The following is a 14154-nucleotide window of genomic DNA, read 5'->3' as shown; positions in this document are numbered from 1 at the left end:
CAGCAGTTCAAAATGGTAATATTCACTGACTTTAAATGTCACAATTTGAATGCATTAGAAACTCAGTTCTAAGAAGTACTTATCCTATAAAATCACAAGAAGAGTATTATGTAAAGTTCATAACCAAACGTCACACAGAAGCCTCTTAATAGAACTTGGAGTGAAGTTAGGATTGAGTACAAAATTCAAAACCATCATGCACAAGACATGTATTCCTGACTGGAGTCAAGGTTAAAGTTTACATGCTGATAACAACTTTGTAACAGGTTTCTGGTACATGGTCCAGTAACATTAATGTGACCATCACCTGTGCTTTACGTCAATGTGCCATAACCACTAAGATGGCAGGTGGCAGCACAAGTAGTGGAGAGCATATAAAGAGTGTCGAGGGGACTCAGAAAACAGTGCATTAATTCTAGTAATATGGGATTGGAGTGATTTATCTGACTTCCAAAAGGGCATGGTCATCAGCTTTGAGACAAGGGTCTAAGGACTTCCAAAATGACTAAGTTTCTAAAATGTTTGTGTGCTGCTGTGGTTAAAGTATACCATGCATGGCAAAATGGCACTATCCAAAACCAGTTCTGAGGAGACAGTGATGCACCATGGGCCACAGACAGGGGTGAATGACAGCTGTGGAGGTGTGTACAGGCAAATAGACATGCAACTGTTGAGCAACTGACCATCCAAATAAAACAAGTGGCTACCAACAGTGTCTACTCAATTACCTTTCAGCAAACGTTACTGCATATGGCCTCCACAGCAGGTGCCTGGTTCATGCATCCATGCTGGCTGCTGTTCGTGAGTGACAAAGGCTGGAATCTGCATACTAGCACCACAACTGGGCATCCACTGAGTGGTGGCATGTGACCTTTTCAAATAAGTCAAATTTTATGCTCCATCAGACAGAAGGCTGTTGACATTTACAGTGTGAAATGTCTGAAAGCAAACACCCTGCAACAGTTGTTGGAAGAGTCCAGGCCAAAGGAGGGAGTGTTATGGCCTGTGAAATGTTTGCATGACATTCCCTGGTGATTTCACCATTCTGAAAGGCACAATGGATTAACACAAGTATGCATCTATCCTTGGGGACCATGTCCACAGTGTACATGTGTGGTTCAAACAGCAGCAGGATGAGTTTACTGTACTCCCATGGCCACCAAACCCCCTGGTTTTAAACCCAGTCAAGAATCTGTGTGACAACCTCAATCCAGCTGTTCACACCATGGATATTCGGCCAAGAAACTGAGCACAACTGGCCACAGCACCAGATTTGGCATGGCTCCGCATCCCTGTCAGAACCTTCCAGAACCTCATTGACTCTCTTCCTGCCATCTGGTGCTGCAAAAGGTGTTTATTTAGGCTTTAGATAAGTGGGAAAATTAATGTGACTGGTCAGTGTAGATACACACATCAAACAATGTTTTGCATCACCTCAGTTCCGAGAGTTCCTGAACCTGTACAGAAAATTGGAATAAAGATCAACATAAACATCATTTCCACCCATTTTATTGTTCATGAAAACCACACATTGCATGTTGTAACACCTTACAATGAGACCTTCAGAGGTGGTACACACTGGCACCTCTAATGCCCAGTAGCATGTCCTCTTGCAATGATACATGCCTGTATTTATTGTGGCATGCTATCCACACATTCATCAAGGCACTGTTGGTCCAGATTGTCCCACTCCTGAACGGCGATTCATCGTATATCCCTCAGAGGGTTGGTAGGTCACGTCATCCATAAATAGTCCTTTTCAATCTACCCCAGTCATGTTGAATAGGGTTCATGTCTGCAGAACATGCTGGCCACTCTAGTTGAGTGATGTCATTATCCTGAAGGAAGTCATTCACAAGATGTGCATGATGGGGGCACAAATTGTCATCCATGAAGATGAATGCCTCGCCAATATGCTGCCAATATGGTTGCACTATTGGTCAGAGGATAGCATTCACATATCGTACAGCCATTATGGCACCTTCCATGACCACCAGCACTGTATATCGGCCCCACATAATGCCACCCCAAAACATCAGTGAACCTCCACTTTGCTGCACTTGCTGGACAGTGTGTCTAAGGCGTTCAGCCTAGCTGAGTTGCCTCCTAACACATTTCTGACGATTGTCTGATTGAAGGCAGCAACACTCGTCAGTGAAGAGAATGTGATGCCAATCCTGAGCAGTCCATTTGGCATGTTGTTGGGCCCATCTGTACTGCGCTGCATGGTGTTGTGGTTGCAAAGATGGATCTCGCCATGGACGTTGGGAGTGAAGTTGCACATCATACAGCCTATTGCACACAGTTTGAGTTGTAACATGACATCCTGTGGATGCACGAAAGGCGTTATTCAAGATGGTGGTGTTGTTTTCATGGTTCCTCTGAGCCATAATCTGTAGGTAGCGGTCATCCACTGCAGTAGTAGCCCTTGGGCGGCCTGAGTGAGGCATATCATTGACATTTCCTGTCTCTCTGTATCTCCTTCATGTCCGAACAACATCGCTTTGGTTCAGTCCGAGATGCCTGGACACTTGCCTTGTTGAGAGCCCTTCCTGGCACAAAGTAACAATGCGGACAACATCAAACTGTGGTATTGGTCATTTAGGCATGGTTGAACTGCAGACAACACGAGCCATGTACCTCTTTCCTGGTGGAATGACTGGAACTGATATGTTGTTGGACCCCCTCCATCTAATAGGCAATGCTCATGCATGGTTGTTTAAATCTTTGGGCAGTTTAGTGACTTCCAGTGAAATGGACTGTGTCCATGATATAATACCCACAGTCAACATCTATCTTCAGGAGTTCTGGGAACCGGGGTGATGCAAAACTTTTATTGATATGTGTACTAAGAATGAAATATTAATAAAAAGAAAAAGAAGAAAGAATATTTTATTAACAGAGCATAATGTATCAGAATATCTTGACTTTAGGATGTAAATTCTGGTTATGCTGGTGTTAATATTAAATAGGTTTCTTTTCCAGTGTATGGACAGGTTAAATCAGTTAATTTACATAAATGTTAATAATGAAGTTCTAGATCAAAACGGCAACTGAGGGAGAGCAATGCTACTTTTTTCTCCAAATAGTTGCTTTTGTGCGAAAACATGCAATAATCTGATTTTAATGCTTTAAAAATAGTGTAGAAGTAGTTCCTGTAATTAACAATTGTTTTTTTACCTGGCAGAAGTAGGCTGCTAGGATATATTCTGCCTATTAATATATAGTATGATTTGTTTCACATTACTGAAGGCTCTCCTATGTTAGGATTTATTGAACACAATCCTTGAATTAGAAGCCTACAATACTCTAATAGATGTTATTTAACTTACCTTCCACTCCATTAACATACAATCAGATTCTAAATTTCTGCAATTTATTGTCCCTAAGTATGAAGTAACTGAGTAAAAATGACTGGATTTCTAAGGGCCATGTTATTGCTTATCTAGCCAAACTTTATACATCAGTGTGCTGCTGCAGTTGTAGTTGACTGTTGCTCAGTGTGTAAAGCCATTTCTTGATTGCCCTTAGTTCACTTCTAATATTTCTTACCGATGTCCCAGAAACACTCACATGACAGCAGGGTGCCCAATAACTGCCCATGTTATATTAACATGTAAGAACATGAAGAGTTTGTTGAAACACATTAAACACTGATAAGTCCCAGAAGTGCTGTGTTCACAGCAGTTACAACCCAGACCCGATTGCTTTTAAACCTCAAAAGTCGGGAATCAACTTCGCCAATTTATATGTTGATCATGTACAAGCAGAGCCAAAAGTGTCATTTAGCAGGCAATCATTGTGTGACACCTAACACATTCAAATCTAAAGGTCAGACTGTCCCTAATTTATTCATCAAAATGGTTACTTTTGGGTACCAATAGGTACGTGGAATGAGCCTCTGAGTTCGACCTCAGATAATACCCTAGTAAATCCCCGTTAACTGTCAATAAGTAGTAGTTAAGGGCACCGCTATTTCAGTTGTTAGTGGAGTGTGATATAAAACTAAATATAACACAAGAGAGTGCAACAGATCACCTTTATGTCAATACGATCTCTTGTCACTTAAACAAAGTAAGTCTATTAGAGGAAGTTACAATGTCTCCAGTTTCGACTATTACTACTTCTAGTAGTAGTAGTCGTAGTAGTACCAGCACCATGTACAAGCTTCCTGAGGTGATGTAGTCAAATCAGTGACAGCTTTAGTTGGATTAAGAAGGTTTTAATAAGAGAATGCTGATATTTAGGATTACAAACAGTGTCCCTAAAACCTTTCAAAATTAAAATTACTTTCTTTTCCCAACACAGATGGCCAACTTCATTTTTAAATGTGGTTATCTGAAACTGTGTTCAAATATTATTGAAATCATCAGAATAACATTTTCCATGATCTCACCACATCATGGCTTATAACAAAGTACTGCGAATGTGGGCACCTCTGCTGCTCCTCTTTCTCCACAGCCTACAGTTGGTGTTACTGTCCTTTTTCTTTCAACAGCTGCTTATTATTAGATCTGTTGTTGTATACTTAACATTGCTAGACAGCCAGGCTCAATAAAAATACCAAATTAAAATATTAAGTTCACAATGCATTGAAAAATGCTTGTGTGATTCCGTTGTAAGAAATATAAAAGAACATACAGTAAGTAATTCATTTAATTTCCAAAATATTAATGATTTTTTCAAAAGAAATGTTAAATGTGATGGTACATGGCCCTCAAAAAATAAAAAGATCTGAATATTTTCTACCTTTAAACAGTATCCATTGGCTCAAGAAAGTAAGCTTTTGCCTAACATATGAAAAAAGTGATGCAGTGGATAACAACTAAAGTCTAATTCTTGCTTCAGGACCACCACTGCTATTGAGAATAGTGATATTAGAAGCCTTCTGGTATTATCTCAAATTTTTTAGAGTGCGTCTGAGTAAATGTCGTCATTTTCCCTGATTATTTTGGCAGCAGCCCAGGGTGTCTTCTATTAGAGTGTTGATTTAAATCTATATGGTGATCAGCTGAGAAGATAGCTAAAGAAGCTGTTGTAATATTAGGGATTAATGATAACATTAACTCAGATCCAAATATATATATATATATATATGTGTCTGTGTATGTGTGGATGGATATGTGTGTGTGTGCGAGTGTAAACCTGTCCTTTTTTCCCCCTAAGGTAAGTCTTTCCGCTCCCGGGATTGGAATGACTCCTTACCCTCTCCCTTAAAACCCAATCCTTTTGTCTTTCCTTCTCCTTCCCTCTTTCCTGACGAGGCAACCGTTGGTTGCGAAAGCTAGAGTTTTGTGTGTATGTTGGTGTTTATTTGTGTGTCTATCGACCTGCCAGCGCTTTTGTTGGGTAAGTCTCATCATCTTTCTTTTTAAATATATATATATATATATATATATATATATATATATATATATATAGTTATAATAGAAGGAAACATTCCACGAAGGAAAAATATACCTAAAAACAAAGATGATGTGACTTACCAAATGAAAGTGCTGGCAGGTCGACAGACACACAAACGAACACAAACATACACACAAAATTCAAGCTTTCGCAACAAACTGTTGCCTCATCAGGAAAGAGGGAAGGAGAGGGAAAGACGAAAGGATGTGGGTTTTAAGGGAGAGGGTAAGGAGTCATTCCAGTCCCGGGAGCGGAAAGACTTACCTTAGGGGGAAAAAAGGACGGGTATACACTCGCACACACACACATATCCATCCACACATATACAGTGTCTGTATATGTGTGGATGGATATGTGTGTGTGTGCGAGTGTATACCCGTCCTTTTTTCCCCCTAAGGTAAGTCTTTCCGCTCCCGGGACTGGAATGACTCCTTACCCTCTCCCTTAAAACCCACATCCTTTCGTCTTTCCCTCTCCTTCCCTCTTTCCTGATGAGGCAACAGTTTGTTGCGAAAGCTTGAATTTTGTGTGTATGTTTGTGTTCGTTTGTGTGTCTGTCGACCTGCCAGCACTTTCATTTGGTAAGTCACATCATCTTTGTTTTTAGGTATATATATATATATATATCTGCAGGTTGCTAAAGGGAGGTAATTTATCATTCAGAAACCTGTCTCTTTGAAATTTATAAATAATACTACCTATCCCTTAGTGTCTTAAATGGAATATCACACATAAAAAAGATAATTACCTGCTGCTAGAATTAGTTTTGCTTGTATGTGCATATGTACATATAACATGTAATTTATAATTATTCAATCATTTCAAGGTGCAGGTGACACTGGCAGGATCCGACAATGCCCAGGAAGCAGAGACTGAAGAAAATGTGATGCAGCAGCAGCAACCACCACAGCAGCAGCATACAACTCAACAAAAGCCACCAACAGCAAAGTCAGCCCAAGGAACTGCAAGGCACAAAAAGAAGAAATAACATTTACTCATTGGTCCATTGCCATACACACTGGCTCCAGTGTATAAATTGGCATTCATCAACAAAGGCTGAAAGTGTGTTTACAAGAACTTGTGGTGTTTCCTTCTTTTGTAGCTGTGGATGCACAGGTGCTAAATTGTTTCTGAAAATCCAGTGAAATTTCTGGGGCAGAAACAGCTGGATTAGGAGGAGAACATCATAAATAACTGAACAGCACTGCTGCGTCTGTGGAGCATCAGAAATTGCACAGATGGCACTGAACTCTTCAGTTTAAAAATCATTAAGCTATAACACAGGGTGTACCTTTATACAGTGCCTACAAGCTCACAGGTCCAAAAATTTTGATTCCATTAAGAACAATGATTATTATATTGATAAGTTCAGATTTTTTGCAAAACATTAAGCTAAACATATCTTCTGGTAAACCTTCCGTATGATTAAGCTAAACAGTTGGAAAATGAAAAATTGGTGAAAGCAGTTACTATACAACAAATGAGCAGAAAAATAAATGCAAGAAAAATTTATATTCATTGTATTTAAGTGGAAAATAAATTCATTCTCTCTCTCTCTCTCTCTCTCTCTCTCACACACACACACACACACACACACACACACACACACACACACACACGTGTTCTCCAATATCAGCTTTGATCCTGCAAAAAGGCTATTTTGTACATCTACAAAACTGTTCTAATTGCCAATAATTCTCCTTTAATGCTAAAATTTTAATGAACTTCAATTTCCACACAAAAAACTCTGATCTCCAGTTCTCTCTCTCTCTCTCTCTCTCTCTCTCTCTCTCTCTCTCTCTGCCCCTCCCTCTCTCTCCCCCCTTTAAAAAAATCACTGCCAACTTCTTTAACACTTACAAACATTACTACACCTTGTGAGGATCAACAAAAACAGATCTTTCAAATCATCTCATTCTTTGCCCAGATTCCATAAATCTTAAATACATAACCATCCTTGCAGGAATATTGTTTATAGCCCAAAACATCAAAAGGTCTTATTCCTCTTACTTTGGAGAATTTTTTCTCTTTCTCAGAGACTTTTCCTCATCATGCTTGTAGCTCATGCATGTCCTTGATGCACTGTGATACTTTTACATTGTTTCTTGCGTTGACATATAACATTTATTGGCAAATTTTTTTGCAGCCCTGAGTACCTGTTTGAACCAGTTATTTCAAGTGGCCTTGATCAGAAGGTGAATTTATTCGTCACTAGTTGGTACCTTCTTTTAAGATTAATTTTTCTTTCGCATTAGATATTTTACTTCAAGACACAATATTACTGCGAAAAAAATTTTTCAAAGTAGAAAAAGTCTATATGCTTCCTTCCAGCATGTGACATTAAATGTGTTAGTATACGTGTATACACCTTTCACATTTGTCTAAACTGGGCATTGTAATAGTAATCATTATTGTTCAAAAATTTCTGACTATAAAATGAAAATAATGCTGGAATTAAGATGTTTTGCAGTGTGGAATTAGTTACAGATTTTAGGAGCAGCAAGTCACTGCTTACATTTAGTGTTTTACATTTGGCTTTTGACTGAGACAGTTCTTTCCCAGAAGCTAAATGATAAATATGGCTACTCTATCACACAATCATCTTTTGAGAGGAAAAAAATGTGTTCAAGAGGTAAATTAACCATTCATGCTGCTCACTGTGTTCTACCAATTGCTTGTAGTGTAATGGTCTGAGACCAGATTTCTTATAATTGTGTTGGTTATATCAGAGATATTCCAATATTTTAAGGATAAAATTAATATTTACAGTACAAACTAAAATATACTTCCAATATCTGTATTTATGTCCAGCAGTAAGTGCAAGTGTACAATTACGTACATGCTTTGCTTGAACTTTTATGTTGTGACATTAGAAGAAGTTAATGACTGCTCGTAATGAAAAATTAAAGAATGACTCCACAGACATACCAGCAGCAGACTCAATGAACTGAAACAAAACACAAAACACCAAAAGACAACAGGGATTTTATCTGTATGTACTGAATTAAGAATATCTTATTTGTTATACTGCACTAAGTGATATTATGCTATGAATTTGCACTGTCTTCCCTCCTAAAATAGGAATTATCTCTTGCCTAAATGTAGCTGAATTCATTAAAGGGTTTTCTCTATGTTTCTGTACTAATAATTCCATGTCAACCATGTTTCCATTCAGTGAATTTAAAATATGTAAACCTAACACAAGTGTTTCTGGAGTTTTACAATGTATATATTTGTTGTTATTGATTGTGAACTGTGGTACAATGATGCTGAACATGAAGCATATTATAGCATTTCTAATATTTCTTGTAACATGACTTTTTAAATAATGTATTGAATATTCTGTCAATAAAAAAATAATACATTGCTGACTGTTTTCTGAAATTATGGTAAGCATTTAACCTTTTTCAATAAATAATAAATTTCTGTTGTAGTATCTTCTTCCATTTAAAAGGCTTATTTCATAGAGCTGTGGTTATCATGTAGGATTAGTTGAGAGATAACACAATACACATTTATTAATAACTCGTATATAACAAATATCACAGTTGAACATGGTACACACCGAAAGTTAACACTCGAACACAGCAGTCAAAAGAACTAAAGTCGTAAAGATAGGGCACTGTGTGCCAGAGATGCCACAGCTGAGGGTGAAGTTTGTCGGGGTTGATCACCATGCCGTTGGCAGCGAGGGCCAAACAGACTGCATTGAGGTGAACATGATGCTCCTCAGCGGAGGGTGAAAAGATAAGTATATCATCAGTACTCAAATAGGCCAAAGGGTGTGATCATGGCTGTCTTCGGAATATCCAGTAGATGCATAGGAATCTGATGATATGCCTTCGAACAATCTAAAAGAAGAGAAAGATGGAACCATGGAGTAATTGCATGAATTCCTGGATATTTGGAATGGGGTAGTTATTGATAATGGTGCGAGTATTAAGGGACTTATAGTCTCTGCACATGAGTAAGGTGACGTCCTTCCTGGGAACAAGGTGAACAGGTGAAGAACAGCTGCTATCAGAAGGGCAGAGGATGCCAGAAACCAACAGATCATGAATGATCTTCTTGGTGTGCAGAAGTTTGGAAGAGTTAAGGTGCCTGGCCTTATAACGAACAGATGAACTGTTGGTGGTGCGAATCCTATGACAAGTGCCATTACTGATGGCAAGTAGGGTCAAGAAAGTATCCGCAGGCAACATTTGTTCACTGACCTTGGTGAACCGGGACGGCGTAGGCGGGCATTGGCTGTAGTTGGCGTTGGAAGGTGCAATGCACGAGTGAAGCAGCACGAAGGATCTGGAGGGGTACACGCAGGTGCGTCTTGTAGATTCGTCCATGGCGGTGTGAAAAAAACAGCAGGCGGTGGAATGCTCGACACAGGAGCAGCTTGGCGAGAAGATGCTGTAGAGGTGTGTGATGGTCCGCCTCCCTGTGGGGCTGCAGATAGGTGATGTATGGTATGCCATGCATGTGACAATTTGACAGAGGCAGATGTGATGCAGGTGCATAAGGCTTCATTCTGGGTGTGGAGTTGATTGATTTGTGAGCGCATGTGTGACAGATCAGAGAGCCATGTTGTTATGTGTTCGACTAGGGACACACACATGGAAAGCATAGCCAAGGAGACAGAGAGCATGGAATTGTAGAGACAGATGCGAGGCGGAATGCGGCAGCCTGCAGGTCTGGAGAAAGTTCATAATGGTGTACAGGGTGTATACGGGGACAAGGAAAAAAAATTCCCGGATTATTCCCGGATTTCTCCCGGATATTCCGTTTAAAAAATATGCTTTTTCCCGGGCGAAAATACACTTTTTCTGTGCTAAAGTGACAGTAGGTTTTCCGTAGATTTTCCCTCGGAACTGTAAAACTTATCAATCCTTTGAATGGTTAACGTTTTATACAATCGCGCAGAACTTCCCGGAAAAAAAAAGAAAAGACGGGGCAGAGAAGTTTTGGAAATACCTTTGATATGCAGCAACATATACGCTGCATATTTTCGTATTACAAAAGTATAAATTCGAATAGCACCAAACACAGCACGTTAGTTTCCGGAGCATTGAAACCGAGGTTGCGATGTCCTTTCGTATGCGAGTCATATCTCAAGCCATGAGATATCGCCAGCCGATGACAGTAGCTATTCAGAGCATAGGACACGTGTTATAGTCAGCCAATAGCAAGATCACTGGTTACATAGCGCGAACACGCAAGAGGAAAAGTTAACAGTTTATATTAATGTACACAGTACCGTATATCTACAAGAAAAGCTAAGCTTTCACATATAATTTTGGTCTCTCAGATTAACATGCTACAACAGAAGCTAAGTTTTCACATGTAATATTGATCTTTTTTTTTGCGTGTGTTACACTTTAAGATACATCACACAAATGTGCCAGTAAATTTCTGACATAAATGTCTCGGCTCGAAATTCTTGTAAGTGGCTGGTCCTCAAACTGTTCAGTTACGAACGCTTTGTGATTTAGATATCCATCCCACTTTCTCACACGTGATATAATTCAGAAATTTACTTTGAAAGTAACGCTTTTCTAACCACCTTTCGCAATACTGTCCAGAGACTGGTAGAAATAGGTTCGATTTACCAGTTGCCAGAGAGCGCCAGAAAACCAGGCATTATTGTGCGTGTGCAACTGTATTGGTGTAGGAAGCCCGCATGTTCGTGTGTATAAAGCACTAAGAGAGCTTACATTGCACCATAAAAGAAACAGGTCATCAGAGGGTACTCCAAAGAGCATCGGAATTTCGTAAACTATACTAAAATGCATAATTCGGCTTGAGTGCAAATTGGCTTTTTCCAGATTCACAATGAAGTAGGTCCCATCTGATATTAAGCTTTTCAGTGTGGTTTTTGGGATGTAAATTTTCTTGGAGTACCAGTACTCTGCGATCTCATTTTTGGTTCTTTATTATGGCATAATGCCATGTATGGCAGAAGATGATAACGTGCGCTTGAAATTCAGCGAACAGTTGGAACTAGGCAATACTGTAGAATGAAACACTTCGTTTCAAATAAAATGACTGCCTCAGCGGAAAGATTAATAAAGCCAAATTTCTTTAGCAAGCTTGCAAAATTAACTTCCCTGTTCTGCAAGGCGATTAATGTTTGACTGCTACAAACTCGGAAATAAAATAAAATCAGAAAACTGAAATTAATAATATATTTTTGCCCTCTGTAATTATGTGAATGTATTTTAATTCACCTGATATCTATTTTATTTTCATTTGATGTGGGAGCTGTACACGAAGAGAAGCAGCGAAATCACTTAACGTGAACACGGGTCACGTGGAGGTTAACCCCCTCCCCACTACAACTCTGTGCAAGAGTGAATCTGGCAGCTAGGACGCGGGAGAAAAATTTTTCTCGTTTGCATCTGGCTGCTTGCTGCTACTACCGATACAGCTAACAGCCAAACTTCAAGTAGCGGGAAGCGGGAGAAGGTACTGCTTATACGCGAGTCAAATGAGCATGCGCAACAGACCGCTGGCAATTGGTCAAACGAGCCTAATGTGAACAGTTGTGACGTCATGCTCATAGCAAGCAGTTTATTGTTACGAAGAATTACAGTCTGCGCCCTACGGCCTTTGACATATTTTTGCTATTTGCAGACGCTTGTGCGTGCGCGGTGTCTTGTTGTTGTAAATTGCACATTTCCTTTGCCACTAAAGTTTTTTTTTCCCCTCTCGTTTATATTTTCTTGCTGCAGTATCATTCTCCAGTAGCAGGATACAATAACATTCTTTGCTAGAGAATCAATTCTGCAGTCAAAATTACAAAAATTTAACTGAAAGTTAAAACAATGAAAAATTCCCGGAATTCCGAAAAATTCCCGGGTTTTTCCCGGATTTCCCGGTTGTCCCGGGTCGTAGACACCCTGGTGTAGAAAATCCAACCCGATCACAATTTCATCCATGTTGGCAGAATGGAAGGTCCAAGGGAAGGTGTGAATTGGTTATAGGTGAACTGACATCTTGATGGAGCCATGGACCGCAATAGCAGAATGATTGGTAGTGATCAACGTGAGGCCGGCCGGTGTGGCCATGCGGTTCTAGGTGCTTCAGTCTGGAACTGCGTGACCGCTACGGTCGCAGGTTCGAATCCTGCCTCAGGCATGGATGTGTGTGATGTCCTTAGGTTAGTTAGGTTTAAGTAGTTCTAAGTTCTAGGGGACTGATGACCACAGATGTTAAGTCCCATAGTGCTCAGAGCCATTTGATCAAGGTGAGGGTAGAAGGGGATAGTGCGTCAACAGCATGCTTGGCAGGGACAATGCTAATGTCGGCACCAGTGCCAAAGAGAAAATGGATACCCAGTGATATGTCTGTGGCACAGAAGCGTGACATCACTGAAGTGAGTGGTGCAGCACCAGACGATAGGTACCGTGGAGCTACATGGCGAGACGTGGTGCCTAAATGTGCCCGCCGGTCTCATTTGGGTAGGCGCAAGGTGCACAGAAGATGCAGGCGGCATCCCCGTAAGTAGCATTGAACCAGCACAGTAGGTAGGCCGGTTGGCATGGTGTTGTGGTATGGGAGGGGGTCGCAGCTAACTGCTTCGGAGCTTGTAGCCGATCGGGTTGCTGCTCGGGCGAGGTCAGCAGCTGTTGGGAGCAGCCCGCTGGCAGTACGTTCTGTAGACCACTAGGTGGCAGCTCCTGACTGGCAGCTGAGGCACATAGGGGAGCGTGTTGGCCTCTGCCAACAGGGCACAGAACTGGAGGTGCAGGTGTGCCACCTGAGGATGATGGAGAAGATGTTCATGGCAGGCAATGGCGGTGGTGAATGATAGTGTAAGACTGATCCACCATGGGTAACCGAAGCTCGAGTGGGTCTGTGACATGAGATAGTAGATGAAGTTGCAGATCCAAAGGCATTTTGCCCATCCACAACATCCAAAGCACGGCGTCAGGTAAAGCTTGATAGTCGAGTAATGCACATAGGCACCGCCAAAGGGGTACATCGTCGAGATGCTCCTCGTGAATAATGTGATGAATGGCTTCCACCAGAGGGCGGGAAAGGCACTTGATAAGCAGTGCTTTGGCCTTCGAATATTTGTGTGGGATTTGGCGGTGAGAGAAACAAGTCACTGATGAGGTCCATATGTGCATGTAGGTAGCTCACCTGGCAGACAAAATGAGCATGGATGTCCATTAAGTGGTCCACAAATGCAAACCAAGTTTTTGGATTGTCTTTTTGTAATGCAGGTAGCTTATGAAACCTGCCAGGAAACACATGTTGAGGGAACACCGGCATATGGAGATCAGTACAGGCAGAACAGGACACCTCCTACGCTGGAAGTATGGTAGCAGTGAGCGGTGTGTCACCCTAGATCTGTGTGGGGCAGTGGTCGCATGCAGCATGCGGTGTGGAATGAGCAGGCATGTAAGTCGGCATGGTGTGTCCAATCTGCAAGCCCGACGAACATGGCAAGGGTGTAACAGCCAGTGCTGTTGCAACAGCAGACGGGTGGTGGTCACAGTGGAGACACAGGGCGGCTGACCCAGTAACCGGCGCAGATGGAATGGCCGGAGCCGTTATGTAGGTGAGCGGAAGGCAGTCGTGGTGCAACCATGCAACCAAAGTGCAATGGTCATGGAAACCGGCGCAATCGAGGCAACCGGCGTTGTCAAAATGGCATGCAGAGGGTGCTGCAACACCATCTATATTAGAATGTGCTACCCTGTGCATAGAAATTTTTTATTCACAGTTCTGGAACTTTGTCGGCACATCAAG

General features: G+C 41.1%; 1 protein-coding gene across 1 annotated transcript in view; it reads left to right on the top strand.

The window, feature by feature from the left end:
* LOC126188425 (ankyrin repeat domain-containing protein 33B-like) overlaps positions 1-7225 on the top strand; it is a 155669-nt gene extending 148444 nt beyond the window's left edge. The window contains exon 6 of the mRNA XM_049930028.1: positions 6233-7225. Coding sequence (XP_049785985.1) covers positions 6233-6394 — 162 coding nt within the window. The 3' untranslated portion in view covers positions 6395-7225. The remainder of the gene's footprint in view (positions 1-6232) is intronic.
* Positions 7226-14154: the final 6929 nt, after the last annotated feature.

This window comes from Schistocerca cancellata, chromosome 5 (genome assembly GCF_023864275.1).
Source record: "Schistocerca cancellata isolate TAMUIC-IGC-003103 chromosome 5, iqSchCanc2.1, whole genome shotgun sequence".
In the NCBI taxonomy this organism is placed as follows: domain Eukaryota; kingdom Metazoa; phylum Arthropoda; class Insecta; order Orthoptera; family Acrididae; genus Schistocerca; species Schistocerca cancellata.
Note: the sequence above shows the minus strand (reverse complement) of the source record. Positions and strands in the feature narration are given on the sequence as shown.